We start from the raw sequence: 22,407 nt of genomic DNA, 5'->3' as shown, positions 1-22,407 counted from the left end.
TTGTTTGATTTCTGAATAGTATCATCAAGTGCAGTAAAGAAGAGCTAAATTTGCGAAACCTTGTTATGATAAGGCTATTGCTTCCATTAGACTACTAGAAATGGGGTGGCACTCTCTCGCAAACTGGAGGCAGCATAACTAGAAAAAGAATGATCTGTTCCATACATTTGATCTATTTATTCAAGGTGCTAATTGTCTTCAAAAGCTCCTCATACTGAGGTAGTTTAAAAATGAATATGTGATTAGGGACAGAGCCAGAAAGTTGGATAAACAGGTGTAAAATGTATTTTTACGTGAAAAATAAGAGATAAAAATGTATTCAAAGTTTCCCAGTGGGTAATTCGTTAGACTGTGTCGCTTAGTTATAGCCATTTTGTGTTAAGCTAAAATTATAGGTTAGCTACTTATTGGAGCTCGTCTGGAACGTGTTGACTAGTTGATAAAATAGTATTCTCTCTTTCAGATACATGGATAATTGAAATTTCAGGTAAATGTGTTACTAGTAGTTTGGATTGTGTAACTTCTCCATGGACGATAATCTTTCAGTAATATGTAATGCGTTTAAGGCAGTCCTGACGTGGAATCACTCACTGTCACGCACCCTTACCGTGCCTGGCAGGGTGCCATGTACACGTACATTAGTCAAAACAAACTTGAAAAAATCTCGCTAAAAAATAGGAATTTGGACCCGTGAACAACATGGGATTTCTTTCGAAAAATTTGGCAGACATCATGTTTGTCATGACCCCCACTCCCCAGTCCTGCCCCATAATGTACTTCGCTTGAGGCGATGATAGCCCAAATGCCTTCATTTCCATGCCGGAGGTATTGAATGAAAGTGGTCCCCTGCTGGGTGGCGTGATTTGATAGGGAGGCGAAATCTGGCAATGGTGCGACGGGATGGAGAACCGCGGGGGAGGATGGCTACTAACTTCCACCCCTCGCGGATGTGAGCCTACAGCTCTCTGCTCCTCTCTGAAATACCCGTGCAAACACAGTGAAACCTAAAACAGTCTCATTGTAAGTACGCATGCAGCCTCTTTCTTCGAAGTTCGCCGCGATAGAATTAGATGAAATTGCAGATATTTGTGAAAATACTAACCATGAAATTAGAGTGAAATCCCTCCCGCAGTAGTTGTTTCGTATGGGCAAGCACGTCGCACACAATAGGCGCGCGAAAGCTCCTAAAAATAGATGGAAATGTGTCACTCGTGGAGAATATGTTCCTGAGGAGCTTCTAGCTGCGTTGCTGTGCCGCCGCTCCCTTGGCCCTTACGGAGGCGTAGAAGCTCCTACTCTCTCCCATTCGTCTTGTCTTTCTTGATTAAACCTTTTTTGAGTGTCTTGAACGTGTCAGAGAGAGAAAGAGGACCGAGGCGAGGGGCGGACGACAAATTGTGACCAACCGACGGAGTCTGTTTTGGAGAAAGGAAGGCTCTCTGAAATCCAGGCGAAAATGAACTCCGCGCCGCGCCTCGTAAAAATATGTATATTCGCCCGATTTGACAAAGGCCTGGATACAACCTTTAGTATTTGGTTGGGTTTAACTCAATGTTTGATTACTACTTTATGCAAATTATATTTGCGCATTCCCGAGCGCAAGTACAAGTATTTGCAAGGTTTGAGAAGTTTGAATTGTTTGAAAGTTCGAATTGTGCCAGGCGGCCCCATATTTGAAAGATATTCAAATTTGAATATCGAATTGCGATTTGAAGTATATATCGGAAAAGGTCCATGCATTGAATTCGTCACATTAATCGACGATATCGTACAATTTGCTTGGTAATTCATACCGCATGGCATCGCATAATTTCGAATAATAATACCGCGTGGCGCACTCGATTGAATGATATCGGATATTATTGCACAGCGATATATATCATTGCCCCATTGTTCAATATCTCATTGCTTCAATCATCACGATATTTGAATTTGATGATTGGCCGCCTGCAGGCCTCTCACTCTTCCAATTCCATCGCGAACTTGGTTTGAGGTCCCCCTTCCATCTAACATCCCTCTGTACTTAGACCCGCACATGTGCCATTGGATTTCCTCGTGGTGCTTCCCCTTGTATCATGTTCCTAACAACTTAATTGCGTCCATTCGATCTGATTCCTGTATTCCTTATCGTGCCAAAAGTTGTATTTCCCTCTTACACTCCACTGTGTGCTTAATACTTTTATGTACAGTCCTCCAATTAATCTTCAGTATCCGTCTACAGCACCAAGTCCCTTGTGATAAATTTCTATGAAATATCAAATGAAAATGCACTAATCCCATCTTGGGGCTAAATTATAGTCTAAACAAAATGTAATACAAAGGTTTTTATTTAAGTTCTATTCTTTATTAATGTCCTCTTAATTGTGTTGATTGAATATTTTGTTTTGACACGATATCCTATGGAACATGATTAAAATGTGCGATTGATTTTTTGGAAAAATTTCTGCCCAAAAATTGAGGAATACAGGCGGCAATATTATTCTAGATGGTACCCTAGAAGGTACCGACCGCTAAGGTGTGTGGCAGGGGGTGATTCAACAACAGGCATGCAATATCAAAATTTTTTCATGTTTACTTTTCTGTTGCCAATAAATATGTACAATAATTTAAATAATGGAGCTAATGTTAACTATAGTTGCATGCATTGAGATATCTAAATATGAAATACTTATCCAACCATGCAAGACGAGCTGCTAATAACAAGTGGAACAATAAGATAACTGTTAGACAAATTCAAGACAGCAGGCTATGCTACATAGAGTTAAAAAATATACTTTTTCCACCCTTGCTTAGTCGCTTGAAGTTATCCTGATCCGTACCACGTATGATATCTCTAATGATATTTATGATACCTCCTACCGTAGTGCAGTCAGATAATGAGACATTTCAATATTATCGCCAAAGAGGCTTTCCAATTTATATATCTGTCTACCTATGTAATTAAACCTTCGCGTCCTGAGTGATTCCCACACTAATTCTCAAATAATATAGAAATATAGACATGGTACAAGTTTATCATGGCAGCGTTTTTCAAAATACAGCTCCTCTTTGCTGCACACGATCTAATTCCTTACTACGAGATGTATATACAGTATACTAAGGATAAGTATACCAAGGGATGAAAACAAAGATTTATTTACTTCAGTTATTTCTTCTTGGCCGGGGTCGTGCCCACTTCTAGGAGCGCTGCCAGGGAGAGTCGAGTTGTTAGAGCGGCTGGGGTGCCGAGGGATTTTCCGCAGTTTGTGCACCCCGGGGGCGGCGGATGTCGTGAAGGGGTTTTCGGACGCGGGGGGAGGGCTAGTCGAAAGTATGGGGGAGGCATCACTGAGGGTGCGGCAGGGTTCAAGGGATAGGAGGAAGGAACGGTTGGTCGCTCCCCTGAGCACATACCCCCTCGACTTCCTCCTCTCTCCTCCCCCCCCCGAGTCCACTCCCCGCCCACTGGTGGGTGATCATCCCTCCTTCGTCCCCCACATCGTCCTCCTCCCCGGAGAAGGAGCTTTCCTGAGCAAGGAAGTGAGTCCCCGACACCCGCCGCCGTCGTACTCTTGGTTCGTCCCCGGATGGGGGTGGATAGCGCGGGATTTATGGGCTGACCTCGCAGTTCCATCTCTAGTTCCGAGCGGGCGGGAGCAGATCTCCCCCCCCCACCTCCCTTTTGTTCTTTCGTCGCCCCATCCCGCCCCCCCGTGGAGTGCTTCTTCGCTTGGCAGCACGTACAAACGATCCCTTGGCCCTTCTCCCGCGTAAACCCGCCTCTGCTTCTCACCCAGACGGTCTCGAATTCTTCTTTCGTCAACCATTCCACCTAATCTTTCTTACTCTTCTCCCACCCACGGCCCCCGTCCAATGTTTCCCTTCTTCCCAACGGGAAGGACTGTAATTTTCCGATTCTGTATGTACCTAGGTCTTTTATCGAGTTTGATTAAATATTAGCAATTCCTTCTGGATTCTGAAGATTTTTTACTGCCTTTGCGGTATTTCATCATTATTGTGATGGTGGTATCTTTCATTAATATTTGGTGGCATAATTCCGTTGAAAGAAATGACGCATGCGGGAGATATTAATGTTACGTATGTACCTTCGACAAGATGGAAGCCTTCACTAGCCTATATTTTACTTTCATGGATTAGGAGGGTCTTTTTCATGACAAACAATCGGAATAGGTTCCCGGTTCTCTCATCTCTAGTCTAATATTTAATATGAAAAATTACACAGTCAGCGCCTCGCTACTTGACAGTTTGAAGAAGTCAGCCGTTACATTCCGAAAGCATTCGACTTCGTTTTCCAAATTCTCCAAATTGACGTTTTGGCTGCAGGTAGGGGTCATTTAAGGATGTCGCTCAAGTTTCACTTGCCTGAATGCTCTGCTTTGCCAGCGGATAATATTTCAGGGATAATTTAAAGCCGTTCGTTTGTTAGACGTAAGATAAATAATTTCATTTTTAGTAGTCGGATCTGTGTTGGGTAATCATTCGTGACCACTCCAAATCGTAGGATTTTGTAAGTAGAAAGGAGGAGACTAGGAAGTGGAAATTTCGTAGTAGGAAGGGATTTGAAATCAGTATCGACTTCTTAAAATGCATGACTACTCCTATGGTGTATGAGTTATCATCCAACTAAACTGTGCGAACCTTACACCTCAAACCGCCTCGAAGGGGGCGTGGCTAGGAATAAGTCATCATCCATTTGAGTAATTTTTGATCGATGGCATTCCGTATGATTTCATTTTAAAATTGTCGTGTGTACTTTTCCCTACCTTGGTGGTCAAGAAATTTGCCAGGAAAACAGGATTCCTTTTATTGGTCTTTTCGGAAGCCAATTTTTTCCTAACTTATTTCTTTATGTAGTCAACCGCGATGCTATAATGCATGCTGTAATGCTAATGCGATGCTGTAATCATTACTTCTGTTGCCAGCGTAAAACAGAAGCGCAGAAGAAACTGCAAAAAGAATTGTCTCTTCCATTGTGTATCGCGTCTAATAATCGATTAAGTATCACCCTAATACAATACCTTATAAATAATCTTTGACCTAATTCTCCATCGGTCCTTGAGACAGCGCAGTTTATCGAAATTTATCGCAGTTTTAGAATTATAAGTACCTTTTATCGATCTTGAAGAATTGGTATAATGTATTTCGTATTATGATTAGTGAAGTGTGTATGTAATACTTATTGTGATCGTGTAATGTTTGAGAGTATTGAATTATTTATAGTGATGAATGTAAAAACTTATAGAACTTTCAAGAATGATTCTGTTTAAGAAGGGGGGCAGTTAGAACCTAGTGGCTTTGCCAAGGCTGCTTACACACTGGATTACGACTGTTTTATTATTATTGTGGAACTTGTGTGGAATTATTATTGTGGAACGTATAGCTTGTGCGAAGCGAATAACGGCGCAACCCTCAAACTGGGGTTTTCCGAAAACGGGAACGAAGTTAGTTGCAACCTAATACGAGGCATTATGCGTCATGTATTTCTTTTAGATTTAACCTTGACGTCTTTCAGCTGAATGTCATTATGATGCAAGAATTCTTTGTAGATTGCATAGTTGATATGATTCCAAGAGAAATTCAGTTGATTTAGGTTTGTGTCGTTGTTTTTTAGCAATCAAAGGTTGCATTTACGACGCTTAAAATATATAATCAAACCGAAGAGGCCTTTTATTTAAATTTTACGTTGTAGTAGCTAACCTTACGACTTATCAAATGCCATTATCCTTCGTTTAGTGACCGAAGTCATTAATTTTAAATGCAGTTGATGCAAAATAAGCACCAGTTTGTTTTTTTCTAAGTCATATGAACATAAGTGTTGTTATATGTATGCCTTCGTGTCAATATGATAATCAGTGTATGTAGGTGTCAATTTAATAAAACATGAATAATATTTATGGAGTGGGAAATACCTACATTTGTGGCAGTCACCGAGGTGATATTGCTGCATATTTTTATGGTGAAGGTGAAATGTGCATGGTTCGGCTTGTTTTCATGTGTCGATTGCTTGCCGATGGTTTTTTTGGACGTAGTTTAGTGCCAAATTTTATGAGGCCGTATTTATTTTGTAGTAGATAGAGAAAAACACTAGTGAAGGAGGAATACTTTTTTTGAATCTATTGAGATAGCAAGTTCCTTCCTTAGTTCTAGGAGCACGTTTTTTTATGTAGTTCCGAAGTATTTTGGCGCTAACCTCACATCAAACATTAAAATGAAGTATTTGGATAGTCTTACACTGAAATGCACAGGACCAATACATTTATCTTTCACTAAGGATCGCGTTTAACCATGTTTCCGTAGTTGCTAAAATTCACTTGCAATTCTCGTGTGATAAATTATGCCATAAATGGAAATATGAAATCGACTTTTTACTGTATACCCGGATAAAATAGTTTGAAATGATATTAAATCAATATTTGCGTGGGTAGTCCATATTTATACATGATCCTCTGGAACCTGCGGCACATCGGATTGTAAGCTTTGTTTCGGCAGTTTTTATTAAACTTTATCGGCATCATAAACCTTTGCATGAGAGAGACGAGTCATATTGAATCCCCAAGCTGGGAGTCACCTTCTAATTGATTTCAAAAGTGAAGGTGAAACTAATGCACCAAAGCGAGAAGCGAGCTCTGCTATGCTCTCTGTCGGATAGATTTTGTTAACTGTAGCACCGGTCATAGCCCGTGAAACTGATTATTAAAGTGCGTTTCGCCACTTATAAGGCCACGAGACAATGATTCAAAAGTATGCATATGCGTACGAGTACTTAAAGCTCTTCAAATAACTCTCGGAGGACAAAAGTGTATGGCTTAAATTCTACCCATAACTAAAGCATTGTTTTATGATACCATTTGTAGATAGTAAAAATTGGTTGTGAAGTGATTTTCGCTGTCGCAATACTTTGAATAGATTGTTAAGTTTCCCGAGAAGGGATAAGCGCAAAATCTCGTCAGCATTTTCAGAGGAGACTTGTATCCCCGGCCGATCTTGATTCCGGTACTTGTTCGAATGCCTGGCCTGCGGTTGGTGCGCAACCCCGCGGAGAGATGGCGCGCGTATCCTTGGACGCTGCCACCTCCTCGCGAGCGACCGTCTTCCAAGACTGCCGTCGCGGCCTCGCCGTCCCCTTCCACGGGCAGTATGCCGACGAGAACCACTCATAAGTGAAACGATTTCATGGAGAATGTAGTGGCTAGAGGAATCCTGCAAACCGACCATATGGTATACTAAGCATTGCAACTTTGATTTCCTTTTTATCTTTGGTCCACGGTGACCGTGTGAATAGAAAATATTAACAATTCGTAGCTTTCGGCTCTTCGTAACTTTAGACATGATTAATGCAGGGAAAAATTTGATCATTACAGGGAAAAAAAATTATCCATTGCCTGTGCCTGTTTCATGGATGTCAAAAGGGTAGCAAAACTAATTCAAGTACAATAATGGTGGAGAAAATATTAGCAAGCTTAGTTTTCAAAGGAACATCGACATTTCTTGAATTTTTTGTTGTAGTTTTTATGGGAGGCGACCGTCAGCTAAGGTCATTTGCGCCATTAGGGATGGATGGGATAGGAAGGGTAGAGAGAAACCCGGCGTCGGCATTAGCCTTCTCTTGTCGAAAGGCGCCAAGGGATCCGCAGTTTTAAACGGACGTCGTACTCGCCGAAGTGCCTTCCACAAAGAACCTCAAGCGGAAATCGGGATACCGCTGAAAAATGTTTGTTTTCTCCAGGATTTGAATCCGGGCCCACTCGGTGGGAGGCCTGTGTTAGCCACCACACCATCGCGATCTTCCTTGAATATTTTGCTTATAGGTAAACGCCCTTAAGGTAGTAGACGGTTTGAGGAAGTTATTTCGCATCTCTGCATCCTATGCTGTCGATTAAGGTCGTCGTCAATACTTGTAATTGTAACACTTTTATCGTTTCTCAGTGTTAACACGTCTGTAAATGATAACTAAATTCAATTACTGTAGGGAAAATAAAATCGCCCGCGCGGATTGGTTTTCGCTGCTATTCTCCCCCCCCCCCTCTTATCTCATCCCCGTCGGAAATATTCGAATTTACGGAAACAGGCGCAGCAGGGGAAAGGGTCCAATACAGCAAATACCGATGCGAGGAAAAAAGTGAGCGTAACTGGGTTTAGGACGCAATCTCCTGCCCGTCGAGCGCATTCGGCGCCACCACATACTGTACTCCTCCTTGCGTGTATCCAGTCAGCCAGCTTAGCGCCGCTGCGAGGGGCGGAGGAGGATTCGAGAGCGTCTCAGGGCCTCGGGGAAGCTAGCGCCCTCCCTTCCCCCTCACCCCCCACGACCGCCTCTTCCTCCTCCCCCCTCCTCCCACCTTCCTTATCTCATCCCCCTCCCCCGCCCCCTTCCCATCATCCTCTTCTCCTCTCCCTCCTTCTAATGACTCTTCCGAGCAGCGACTGGCATTGACAGATGAGGTACACGGACCGGGAGGAAACGTAATATTTTTTTGTCTACCTCGTTTCTGCACCGCGCTCTCCTTCTCTTTCTCCCTCTCTCTCTCTCTTTCCCTCCGCATCCCATCCCCGCCTCCTTATCTTCTTCCCTTTTCCTCTTCTTCTCATTCGTCTCCTCCTTCCAGCTTCGTTCTCATCATCATCATCCACCTCCTCCTCATCCCGTGCTTGTCCCTTGCTCTTTCCTTCTCCCCAAGCCTCACTTCCTCCCGCCACCTCCTCCTCCCCCATCCCCACCCCGCCCTGGTTTGGAATCCACCCCGCCCTCGCTTTGCGCTGGATAATCGCCACTTCAGTAAGCTTTTCACCTTCGTCTTCCCTCCACCTCTTCGATTCCTCTTCGCGTTAAAATAAACGCGCCAATCCCCCGATATCCGCAAAGGGTACCCTCTGAAGCAGATCCGCGGGTCCGGGATCCCCTGGGGACATAGCCAGACATGTGTGCATGGCGCTTCAGGACTGCTTTGGTGACGGGTGATGAGGAGTACCCGAGCTTTCTGCGGTCTGGACCAGCCGACGTACAAATTTAAAATGTTTATTTCAGGTGAAAAATTCCAATTGGCTTTCGTATAAATATTTGTGCCTAATTCCAAACATTTGGGCTAAGGTATTACGTCGTCGATACCCACTACGCCTAATTCGAATGGGGTTTTAATTTGAAAATATTGAACAATTTTCGATGCTTGTCCACCTCCCAAATCTGAAGTACTATCTAAATGTACGAGTTCATCTTACCCTGCAAGCAGCCATGAGGGCGTTTGGCAAGAGGTGTTGAATTCTTCTTAAAGCCTTCTAGAAATCTACTTCGGCGGATGTGCTGGTACATTAGGGAACGTTCTTTAGATTCGTGAATGGCGGTATCGCCGGGAAATTGGTCTTGCTGTTGCAGTATAATGTCTTGGGCAAATAATAAAATTATAATATTTTATTTAAAATTCAAAATCGAAAGCACCATGATGTGGGATCTGAGTTTTGGCACTATGCCGGTTTAACCTGCTCTGTTCTATCAGGAATCGAATTTTCTCCTCATTCGTGGCTTTCACTCTGCAAACTTCATTTTTTGAGACAGGGAAATGAGTATTTTGGACCTTGAACTCTATGAGATAACATTTATAAAATTTAAGTTTCGTCTTCAGGCGAGAAGCCTAATTTGAAATCGCGAGATAGTTCCAATGTGGTAGTAAAAATAGTATAACACTTTTTTAGGTACTGAATATTAATTTTTGCCAGTAAAATCTCATCCCTTTCTCCCTGACAGGCAAGGAGAAAAATAATTTCTTGTCCTAAACCGCCCGCGTATTAATTAGGTAGCTTATAGTTTTGACGTTATTTCGCTATCATCTAACTGACTAGTGAGCCGATTGCTTTGAGATGGGAAATAAATGGGAAGTGTTTCCATCTCCCTGCTCATCTCGCCTGTGCATCTTACCGGGACGACAAGGACCCTCTACACCCACTCCCTCCTTATCTCCCTCCCTCACATCTCTCAACTCCCTCCCGACTCCCTCTAATCCCCCCCCGCCCTCTCTCTTTCTCTCTTCTTCCCCAGTCTACTCACCAATCCTCCGCCCCTACCCTCCGTCCGCCCTGTCCCATCGCTCTCTCCCAAACCTTATCCCGCAGCCTCACCCCTCCGAAGACTGGTATTCGTCCGACGTCTTCGTACACCTCTCCCGTCTTTTTTCGTCGCCTATCCGGTTTCGAATCCCATTACCACGAAGGGAAAGTGCGTAAAGGGGCGCGGGTGTGAGAACACGGAGGGGGCGCCCAAGGGAACACTGCCGGGTGGGGTGGGGTCGCTCCCCACTCCCGTTCCCACCCACCCCTCACACCGTGTGTTCATCGAATGTTACTTTTTATGCTCTCTATCTTCGCTTCCTTAAAACCATCGCGTATGCATTCATCATCGTCTATAAGTATATTTGCGACGTTATCCATCCAACTGTATTCAATTCAGTCGGGCTGCATGCGGGTCATATATTGTGAGTGCGCGAATAATGTGGGTGTATGAAATGATAACTATGCGTAGTTTTGGAGAGGCTTCCTTTTTTCGGGAAAGTATGAAAAAACTGAAAAAGTCAAGGAAATTTTGTCATATTTCTAGAAATTTATGGGAATAATTTTTGATATAATTTAAATTTTGATAGCTTTAAAACTTTGAAATTCATAGAAAATACCCATTTGGTGTGGAGATACCAATACGCTAGTTGTTGCGATAGCTTAGTTAAAAAAAAGTATGGCTGAGTCGTAATTTATATCTATTAAAAGTGTGAATGAAACGGTGGTAGTGCTGATATTTTTCATAGAGATTCGTAGTGTTTAGTTTCCATTAAGATGTCGGTCTCGTAGAAATTTTCATCCGAAAAATAGGGAACTGTTGATCCGGAAAACTTGAAAAAAAGCAAGGTTCGTAAATGCTGAATTGTAGATTGGTTAGTTAGTGTGTGTGCAGTATTAATTTTTTAAAATTCGAACGATTCTTTCACTTCGAGTTAAAATAAAACATTGTCAGTTTTCTGATATGGAGTATTTCAATTTTTTTATGGATAGGGTAAAAAGCTGCTGTATGTACCTTTTTATAGGGAAAATTTGATGCATAAATCATTGGGTAAATAAATTTTTATATGGCGACGAAGTATGTATCACTTATTTGCCGATATGAAGACAGCTTTGGAACGTCATCTATATTTTGCTGTTTGGCAGTATACGTCTCACAGTCAGCAACAAAATTCAGAGAATTCGGGTCAATTTAACTTATCTCACTGGTAATCGCATGAGTATCAGAGTTACTCATGGAGAAATTATCGGCGTTTACCCACTTGGGGCAAAAATTTAATTTTTGTTTAATATTATTTCCAAAGTAGTGAGAGGTTAGCAGGGACCTTTCTCTGTACATTGGAATGATAACCTTCAGTGTTAAACTAATTTCCCCCTTCATATTTCGGACATGGTCTTAGAATTCTAGTTAATTCCCGAATAAATACATTTGCTAAGTAACTATATCCAGTTGCTGTTTGTGCCTAATCGTGGTAAATATAAATAGAGCAAAAGATAATAAGGTTAATCATTAGCTTATCTAAAATTCGATTACTCAAGTCATTCACTCCCCACTTTTGTTTTCCTTCAGCTGAGTTTTTTTTACTACGGATTAACGTCAAAATCCTTATTTTTCCCCCTGTATGTCTGTTAATGTACGTACACTCAAACATTCATATACCTGTATTACTATCATTATGTAATTTACTATCGCAAAATGAGGACACGGTGGTCTAGCGGCTAGAGCACTGAGCTACTTACCGGAGGACTTGGGTTCGATTCCCCGGCACGCCTCTGGACATCCTCAGCCTCATCTAAGGTGTATACGGGTGTCAGGCCTTTCTGAAAACATAGGCGGCGCAGGGAAAGGATCTGCCCCCCACCCTAATGTGTAAATTTCTTACGCCGGTGGGTTCAGTATTAGGTGAGCTCTACCTCACCCATCAGTACTTCCTCATGTTTCTATATATCCCAAAGATGGGCCTGTACCTACCTATTCATCGAATATTTATGATTCAGTTAACATTTATGTTTTAGGCTGCTCAAATTTTTGTTTTTGAATTTATTCCTGTGGTTCACGTTTCACTTGATTCAGTTTCTTTCAATTCATATTTTTAAACGGTTCGTTAGCAAGATTAAGAAAGTATGATTGTAAAGATCAGGGTTCAATTCAAGGGCATTTCGATTTATGACAAAGTTTTCACCTACTTTTTTGGACGTGGGGCCGCTTTGAGTTTTTTTTTCCGCAAGTTAGGCAAACGTGGAATTATATCTTTGAAGGCCAGTGATTCTTTTAGTGGAGAGGGCGTTGTGCCAACTCCGGATTTCTTTCCAGTCTTTACTGTACCCAAACCTAATAGCTTATTAATTAATGGTTTGCCTACAGTCTTGAACTCAATGTCGAGTTTGGGACTGGCTTTTGAATAGTCGTCGTGGTTGTCGATTTGTATATTTCATTAGAGGGTTTGTTTTTGAGCTACATGGAATGGTCACCCATGTATGTGCATATTTTTAAATATGAACGTACTCATGAGTTGACGGGCTATAGTTTATCCTACTTGAAATCTTCCAAGTATTATTCTTTTGACACGAATGGTTTCAACTCTAATTTGTAACATTCTGATGTCAGTATCTCACCAAAATTCACAGGTTTTCATTAGATATTTCGCGCCAGCCATGTACAGCCCAACTCTTACGTGAAGCACTTAACGTGTCTCACCTAGGAGCCAAGTGGAAGCGCATTGGGTCATTTTACTTAATCTTCTGTAACTAATCAAAACCCCGCAAGGCGCCACAAGGGCGTGTGGCGGGGGATGTTAGAGCACCAGTTCTTATTACATAATGCTTCCGCTCTCGTTCGTCTCTGGCCGCAGCCATTTTGTAAATCGTTAAGTTTAAGAACAGAAGCTGTCCTTGGAAAATGAAAAGTTTTTAGCATGAGATTTCTCTTTAAAACTTTTTCATAAGCGGTGCGCAGTTCCGACGACACTCTCCAATGCGAAGTAACCAACGGATTATTGAAACAGTGAGCCAAAGTGCGAGTGCAACAGGGTAATTTGTTTTACTCAAGGCGCGATTGCAGTGTATACTGCTGAGCACATACCCACCCATTCTTATTTTGGACGTGAAGGTGTTAACCCGTCGCTCTTTTTAAGCCATTGTGATGAGTGGCTGCTCTCTCTCTTATTCCAAGACGGCGCGGAGGGATCGGGACAAGGGGCGCGGGGGTCCGCGTCTTCCCTAATCGCCTCCTCGCCTTTCCCTTCTCGCTGCCACTAATGACTTAAACTGTTGACGCGCCTCAAAACAATACAATACCGTTCCCATTTTCCCTTCTCCCCCTTTAAAGTCCCATTCCCTCCTCCTTCTACATCCATCCTTCCCCTTGGCCGGATGAAGTCTCCCCGTCACTCCATCTACTCCTCACCACCCCCAACCTCCCACTCTTGCTAGGCCCCATCTCACGGCCCGCCCAACTTCCCCCCCCTCTCCACCCCCGACTCTTCTCCTCCCCCGCAGAGCGCCCATCAATCTTTTCTCTCTCTCTCTCCCTTTCCTCCCAAGTCTGTGATCCCACCTCCGTCTCTTCCCCTCTTCTTATCTTCCCCGCTTCCATTCCAACTGGCCCGTTTACTCGTCTTCACTTCCCCTCGCGGACGAAGTAATGTCCAACAGTCCTCCCGTCGGGGGATCCCATCTGTGCGAAATTCTAACGTATTTTCTGCGGGAAATGATTAGGAAAAGGTTGGATACGACCCTGAACGTGTTCCTTGTCAGGTTGGGAGCATCGAATTCGCGATCGAAATAGTTATCTTCATCGTAAGTTTTGATAAGGAAAAATGGAATTTTTCATCTAGAGAATGTAAACAAATCAAAAAATATATTAGTTCATTAATACAGCAATGCTCTATCTGCAGTGTTGGAATGGTGGTGCACAGAGCAATATTGTTGAACGGATTAACCGAAATCCAAGTGACAAGTTTTGCAGTGCAGTTGTTGGAAGAAGACGATTATAACTCTGGTAAAATTAACTCCTATTTTTTCTCCTTCAATATTCCTTTCAGGTTTACTTTACCCCTTTGTCCTTTTGTTTCTATTCTCTTAATGTGAATCGTGGACTTTTCCTACATCATACCACAGTTTATACTGAGGTCCAGATCGGTGTATTTCCTTTTAGAATCTCTTAATGTAGAAAAAAATGTGTGAAAACCTACATCTTCGTGGTATCGAATTCTTACGTGAATTCTTCGGCAACGGTATGCTTGTGTTTTCCTACCAGTGACTTTATAAATACGAATTACAATTATATTTGGAAGGATTGGGTAAGTATAGTTGAGACCCTCGTGGAAGAACGTGAAACGTTTATCATGTCGAAAGTCGTTTATGTAACAGCTATTCGTCACTCATTACTCTTTGTTCAATGCTTCTAGGCACTGGGAAAATCGTACGTCAGCTCGTGAAGTCTGTTCTTTTGGGTTATCATACGTGTTGGTATGCCTCTGGTGGAGGATTCATTCTCCAGCCACCCTAGATGCATGTTCGGGATCGAACGGCACCAGAATGACCAGAGGAAACACAGTACGAAAGAGGCAAACCTAAAACACAATAAATGTATGTCGAGAATTCCACAGACAATAGATCTGATTGAATGATTGAGCCGACGCTTTGACTGTGTTTACTCATTTTCTTTGCGTATGGATTGCTCATCGTGAGAACTCTTGCTGACAGCTTTGGGTTGGCTGTAATGGGATCCAATCACTCTAGGGATCGGAGCGACTTGTGTCCTCCAACGTGTCGAAATAAGCGAACATGTCGCGTTGGGCAACTCGACTTCATTATCACAGTGGATGCAATCGCAAACCCACAGCGCATCATCTGCTTCAGTTAAAGAGAGTGCGCATCGGATTCCAGTCCCACGGGAACGGAGTCAAATTAACAATCTATCTTCTTCCATCTTCCATTCATCCTGCCCTGCCCTGCGCTTGTCACCTCGCTTCCCCGCGTTTCCCCAAACAAATCCCCGCCCGTCCGTCCCGCTCCCTCGGCAGCCCAACCCGCTTCTCTCGCGCCCACCACCCCCGACCCCTCATTCCCTATTCTCCCTTTTCTGAGGAGGCATTTCACCGGAAGTGATGACTCCCTCGCTAACGGGGCGAACACACCCTGACATCCAAAGGATTCCCGAATCGCTCAGTCGGATGGCCCCCACCGTACCCCTGACTCCCCCCTCCCCAACCCACTCCCATTCCGGTGACTCCCTTTTCACCCGCAGAAAGTGGAGTCGGATGAGAGAGAGTGGGGTGTGTTGCCTAATTTTGACGGTGCGTGGCCACTTTGTTGTCTCGGGTCACCTCTAGGTCACAGGCGTCCTTTGGGATGAGCGACCGAACACGTTCTTTTGGAAATCAAATTAGCCTCCTGGTCTCAATATCTCTGAATAATGAACTATCAGCTATCCTCCATGCAGCACTTGCTTGCTTTGAGGAGAACAAGACATTTCGCGCAAAGAATTAGACAAGAATTTCAGGGTCATAATGTTACAAAATTTACTTTTTCGGGCTTCTTCATTGAAATTGAAATCGAACGTTTCCCCTTCAGTTTTAGGTTGATTTAATAATTAATTTTAATTGCCAACTTTGTTACCTAATGAACGTCGTTTTAAATAGCCCATCAAATTGTAAAATAGGTACAAAATTATGAAAATCAGCAAAATATATTAGTAAATAATATGAAAGCTACCTGAAACACCCCATCGTTACGGCTTGAAGTGTAAGATATATGTTAGATTTAAATACACGTTAATGATGTTTTAAGGACAAGAGTAGCCGGCCCACGAGGGAGAAGGGAAGCTTTTATGCTTGGAACTGAATATATCTCATTGAAGGAATCCATATCGAAGCAACGGATTTTACCCTCCTCCAATTCAGGAGTCTTTCAATGAGTGGTGACATTCTTAAGCATTCGACCACCGAGGGCATTTCTATCACTTAACGCAGGTAATTAAGGGTAAGCTGGGATGCGAGGGAGGGAAATAGCTGGAGAGCAATCAAGTTTAGAACGTAGCCTGCTTTAATTGCGAAACACAGCACCATCTTCTAATTCAATCAATTCTGTATGTTGTAACTTAAATTGTTCTCCAACAAGGTTTAGCACAGAACCATTATCCTTCTTCTCTCCGCTCAACTTTTCCAAATCGAGTCAAAGAAATTCCGTTGGTTGTTTGTTTGAGCCCCAAACAGTTTTTAAACGGGCTCAAAGTACTCTAAACGTCCACTTTACCAATTTAAAGTTACAGAATTAAAAAAATGAATTCTTACAAGTACATGACCCGAAAAATTCCAAGTGCTTGTACCCATACTGAACTTTTATACTAAGGGACAAAATATTTTTATTTGTTTCATTTCAAAAAATAATATTTGTATTTCTCAGTTGTTATCGAGGTCGTAAATGGGTGCATGATAAATTCCAAATAAAGTTGCAGCCATTGAAATCTCTTTGACACGGTTCTGGACGAAATTACGCATATTATCTCTTCTCCTTTGTGCGTATCTGCAGAAACTTTCTTGTTTAATTTATTATAGCTCGTAAGATGCATCGGAAAATTGTGGAATCAATGGACCGTGTGAATTTTACTTACTGCAATAAATAAGATGATTCGTTTAGTATTCCAGACCTGAAATTTGGTGAATTTAACTCCGAAATGGTTCCCTATCAGGTTTACTTCTATTTCCGAGGGTGAAATAGCTTTTGAAGATTTTTTCCCTTGAGAAATCTTGCTCTATGGTCCTTACCTTTTCAAATATTTACCTGCTAATCACGATATAGTCCATATTTCATCTTGCTTAGTGGTTCGAAAAAAAAAGTTCAATAATTTAAGAACCTTTTATTTTACTGCCTGTAGGTACGTGAATGGAAAGAAGTAGCATATTGAATTCGTGACGAAAATCTCTCTTCCTTGCGTTCGATCGGGATGGTCAATTCCAGGCGCCGACGCCCTAAGGGTCCTCCTCGAAATTTTTTCCCCCTTCATGCAATCCTCTGTCAGAGATGGGCAGAAATTCGGAACGCTGTGTCAATTTTTAGCATCGGGTCTTATTAAAATTTCATAAGTGCCGAGGGGAAGCGGTCTTTCACTCTTGAGGGAAAAAATTTGCCGACCGTCGGAGAGCATAGCGCATACGTATTACGTCATCGAATCTCAAATCAAATTTCGCTGTGGGTGCAAGCAAAAAGTTAAATATACGAACAAGGAGGAAGTATTAAAATCTAACGGATATAAGATTTTTTTGCCCTCCGGGCGCGGGGGAACGGTGACAAAAAACAAGCCATGCAAATCGTCATCCATCAATAAAAATGCGGACGACTCAAAGTGAGGAGAAGGGTACATGATCGAACGGTGTTTGTTTTGTTTGTTTTTGCCACTAGTTTTTTCTAAGATATCACCGAAGCGTTGTTATTTTGCAAAGAACAAGCATAGTTAACTTTTTTACCGTCTTGGAAATGTCGAGTGAGAAAAAAAATCGTTTGGTAGATGTTACAATCCCGCTCAGTAATGAAATAGCAATTAGCAAAGCTTAATTTTTTTTTGTTTTCGGCAGTGTTGTGATATGGACTTCTGGAATGCTGCGTGATTTTTCCTGACTTTCTGTTCTCCTCAGCGACTTGAAATACTACTACAGTCGCTGCTATTACTGTTAGCTCGTAATAAATGTTTGTGAACACCTCTCTCGCTTTTCATCTTTCCCATTAGAACGCTTCTTTTGTATTAAGTGCTAAAATGCGCGCGCTAAATCCTGTGAAGTCCAAAATATTCCCGATGATTTTTTTTTGCGGATTTCTATTAAAGGCCTTATGCTAATTGGTATATTTTAGTGTCATCACTTCATAAACGTCTACTTTCATGTCACTGCTAAGGTAAACACATTTTCTCGGCAGTATATTATATATTAGAGGTGTGTGCCATCCCTTATTTGCACCTTTAATTTTCTGACGCTTTTAATTTGAACGAGGTGTGAGATGTGTCGACTGAGACTTGAGAAAGTGCCCAGAGGTGACAATTTTATGTGGTCAGTGAGCATAGATGTCTGGAATTAAGACCAAGGGAAAAAGGGCTCGAAGAATGAAATTGCTGCCGTACACTTTCACTTTGAAACGTGACTGAGCGTTGAATTAATTTAATGGAAGAAGTGTTAAACTTAATCCAATCCGATTTTTTTTGCAGATCTGTTACGGAGCAGTGGGATATTTACACGCTGGAAAAGATTAATTTTTCTGATCGATTGTCGGTCCAATCAGAGTAGGTAATATGTCCCTAACTTGCTAACGTCACCATCGGTCAGATTGGTTCGAAACATCTCACAATTCGTTTCTCCTATCCACCAACTTTTTTTTGTCCTTATAATTCTTCGTTTTCGTTCAAGTTAATCATGTGTTGTTTCAGACATTTCGTCACGGAGTTTTTCCCGGATTCAGTTTCTTTCTATTTCCTCGAGAGAAGCCCAGTATGTTCATCATTCCTTTTCAGTGCTACATTTCTTGTAATTTTGTGATCTCGTTCTCTTATATTTTTTTCGACCTCTAACTACTCGTTATTCCCCAAAAGGGCAATCAGTCCATTGGCCAATTCAGTTCACAGGAACTTATTGTTGTATTCGTTGTAATTGTTTCAGAAAAATACAAATTTTATTTTCTATCCTCAAGCTATTTCGGGCATTCTACTCGTAGATTATAGGCGTTTTATGTTGGCTGCCATCATGCGTTTTATTTATTTGGAGGCAATTGCATTTTTTAATTGCTATTCATCGAAATTCCCTCCCAGCTACCTTCTCTGTGCTCTGTGACTAAACACTTCGATTATTTTCCTCACTGTCCATATTATATTTTCCGTCCCTCTTCATTTCCATATCCTGAAAAGCTACCCTTTTCTGAGTGTTCCTTGATTCTTTCTTCATAAACATGTTTGTTAATTTTTTTGTTAAAGTTAAGCTATATATTCGGCCTATTGGGGTTAATACAACGAGGATGAAATTAGTTATCAAACACTCGTTACTCTTAGGTGATTTTTGTTATTGTGGTTGCCCATTTGAGAAATAACTCAGCTGCTGTTTAAACAGTTTCGGGTTCAGTTTGTTCACCTGTATCTTTTTCTTTTCAGAGTCTATTTCTGATTTCTTTCTTTCTCAGTAATTATTAACTCAAGCAAAAGTTTTCAATCCTCCATTAGTTGATGATAATGCCAGAAATGATGATTGTTCGGTTCTATGCATCAAGATAGCATATGCAATTCATATTATGCACGTTCTCCGTTTTACTTTTATCTATCACTGCACGTTGGTACTTGTTACCTTCAGCAGCTTGTAAATGCTTCCTTTTTGTTTTTTTTAAGGGAGCCAAATAAGAGGCCGCTTCCCCTGTCTATCAGCTGTGAGGAATTGATCTGCCCACACGGAGGACTGCTTTATGACCCGTGCTCCCGCTCGGCGGAGTGTCAGCCCAAAGGACCAAAGCAGGAGGACACATCTCCCAGTATTCCCACGGTTGACGTGGAGGCGGATTCTAGGTGAGGAGCAAACCCTCCTGACCACCCTTGTTACGAGTAATAACCACTCATCTTGCAGTTCTTGCACTTTGTTCTTTTACCATTTCATTTATTGTTTAATTTTTTGCGGCATTTAGTTTCTTTTAAGTGTTCAGTCGTTTGGTGTTTTATTATCAATTGCCGCATCTACAGTGACCTGCCGATGTATTGGGCGAATTCTTCTTGCGAGAACTGATTGAGCTTAAATTTCTCTTGATGAAGAATGAATTCATCGAAGTATTAAGGAATTCTTTGTGCAACCCTGTCATGAGTACGGCTCGGGTAATCGAGGATGATGTTCTGATTCTGATTTCAGTTTTGTGAAATGAAATGTAATTTTGAAAATGTGTATGATTTTCAAATTGATTTCAGCACGTGCCAATAAGGAAAATCATCCTCCAAAATTATTATTTGGTATTATAATTCAAAATTTCCTTGTACTGCGAAATATTAATATGTATTGGATTATAATATATTAATATGGATTTGATACACAAAAAAGAAAGGAAGCTTGGAATGTATTGCGCGTGGTCACGAGAAAATGAGTTATGCTTCCATCACTTTTCCTTGAATTTATGGTACTTGCGCTTTGCGAATTATTTCTCTTAGTCTAAAACTACAATGTTTCTTCCCAGATTTGAACTTCGCGTTAGCAAATCTTATTGATAGCCAATGTATTCGTGTCTTGCTTTGCCATCGGCCGAGTTATTTTTTTAGTTGTGATGCCCAGCAACAAAAGGTACTTGGGTCTTTTGCCGTAGTCCGTTTACTTGGGTCTTTTGCCGTAGTCCGTTTACTTGGAGATTTCTTCGTCTTCCGTCGGAGCTTCCCTTTCTAACGGTGAATTGGCCTAAAAGAATGAAGGAGGGAAAAAAATCGATGCATTCTGCTCCTATTTCACCGATGAATGCCTCAAATCACACCGGAAGTGTCCCCGTCCAGTTGGCTTAATAGTTGCTATGATTGGCCTCTCATGAGTTTCAAGGAAGAAAGCGGTCAGTGGTTTAGTGAGGTATTTCAATTGCATTTTGCACATTGTTTGCGGATCGCGTGTAATTTATTTGCAGTAGTTGCAGAAATGAGGCGTGAAACTTCGGCAGTCGAGCGATCAATCAACTCCCCGTTCTCGACCTCCTTCATGTGTCTTTCTCGCCTATCTGCTTACCCTCCCCTCTCCAAGCCCCCTCTCTCCCTGCTCTTTCGGTCCTTCTTTCAAGCTCTTGTCTTGACCCCTGTCCTTCACATTCCCTCTTCGCCCAGTCCTTTTTCATTATCTTCCTCCTCCCTGCGAGTCGCCCTTGGTTGTAACTCCGCCGGCGCTGGCTCCTTTTCCCGGCGTTGTTCGTAGGTCACCACGGATGCAATGGTTAATAATTTGGGTGAGTAGATAGCTGCATATTTGCAATTATATTTACCTCTGTGAGCCTCGGCAGACGCAGTTTTTTGCTTGATATTGAGAAGACACGGAGTAATTTATTGGGAAAAGAACTCAAATATCCCCGTTCCTCTTTAAAGCCCAAACTAAAGAAAATATATGAATATGAGAAATAAAAGATATGATGAACTAACGGAAAATGATTATTACTAAATTATTGTAAAATGTCACTAACCCTTGCGATGAAAAATTGGTCTCTACTCAGATATGTGAAATAATTATTTATAAATGTACTATAGTTGTTAGCAATCTTATTCCTGTCCCTGGCTTATTTCAAATAGAAAATCTAAGAAATATATATCTGTTATTGTGCAAACATCGTTCATTAAAAAGACGTGTTGCATATTTGTATGCTCGTGGTAATATCTTTGGAATAATTCGTTCTAGAATAAGTTAATTTCCCTTCGCAATTTTCGAACTTAACATGCTTGAATTAGTACGTATGGATATATAGTATATCGTCCAAAGAGAACTTCGTTTCTTTGGCCTAACTTGACGGATTACGCTCAGCCTCTCTCTCTCAGGGATTAGTCGTCCTAAGAATCACCCCGTAGTGTACTGCTCATCTGGATAAAAGTGAGATATTTATGTTCACGTCACCATACCACTGTCCGCTCTCTGAACAGGGATACCCCAAAATTGACTCCGCCAACTTCCCAAGTACGGCTCTCCCACCCTTGTTGTGGTGTTTCTTTCCTCAGAGGTGGGCGGGGGGGGGGGTGGAGTAGCCGAGGCAGTGTTCCCTTTCTCTTTCGTTGACAATTGATTAATTAGGATCGATCTTGCTGCCATCCCCCGGCCACCGAGGCTGCTGCTCTCCTCCCAATCCACCGCCTTGGAAGGATCCCTCCCCATGACGTCACGTGGGCGTCGGAAAATCGCCCTTTTCATTTACTTCTTCGCTCTTTCCTTTCTGGTCGTTCATTCTGCAACCGAGACTTGCAGCATCACTTCGGAATGAAGACAGCCAGTTGGCTTTTGCTCTGGACGACCCTAATACGTTATCCGAGGACCTCTTGGTCAGTAATAAGTGTTGAAGTACCACACTTATTCATTAGGTGTGATGCAGTTGTAGCAATAGCTCTCTTGGGCGCGGAGTGCCTCTATTCGTCACTTAAGGTTCGCAGGCCAAAAATATTACCAGACCTATTTCTCTGCCATAGACCTCCCGTGTACTAATTGCTTATCTGACCTACCAAGTGAGGCTTCAGCTGCCGAGTCAATATATTACTCCAGTCGGTCTTCAGAAAAATAGATAGGCATGCAGGGATTAAGTTATATTTTTTAAACTGCTCCCCTGTCAAATGCACACAATCCTTTTAATGTATTATTAAGAAGTCCACAATGTATGTATTTATATTTTTGAAATGTTAATATT

At 42.0% G+C, this 22,407-nt stretch overlaps 1 protein-coding gene across 1 annotated transcript in view; it reads left to right on the top strand.

The window, feature by feature from the left end:
* The window catches only part of LOC139700015 (ubiquitin carboxyl-terminal hydrolase 48-like), a 457,328-nt gene that overhangs the window by 80,962 nt on the left and 353,959 nt on the right, over positions 1 to 22,407 (top strand). The window contains exon 13 of the mRNA XM_071598444.1: positions 19,403 to 19,576. Coding sequence (XP_071454545.1) covers positions 19,403 to 19,576 — 174 coding nt within the window. The remainder of the gene's footprint in view (positions 1 to 19,402; positions 19,577 to 22,407) is intronic.

The sequence above is a fragment of the Hetaerina americana genome, unplaced genomic scaffold (assembly GCF_022747635.1).
Source record: "Hetaerina americana unplaced genomic scaffold, ioHetAmer1.1.p SCAF_10, whole genome shotgun sequence".
Lineage (NCBI taxonomy): Eukaryota > Metazoa > Arthropoda > Insecta > Odonata > Calopterygidae > Hetaerina > Hetaerina americana.
This window is presented reverse-complemented; position numbering and strand designations above follow the sequence as displayed.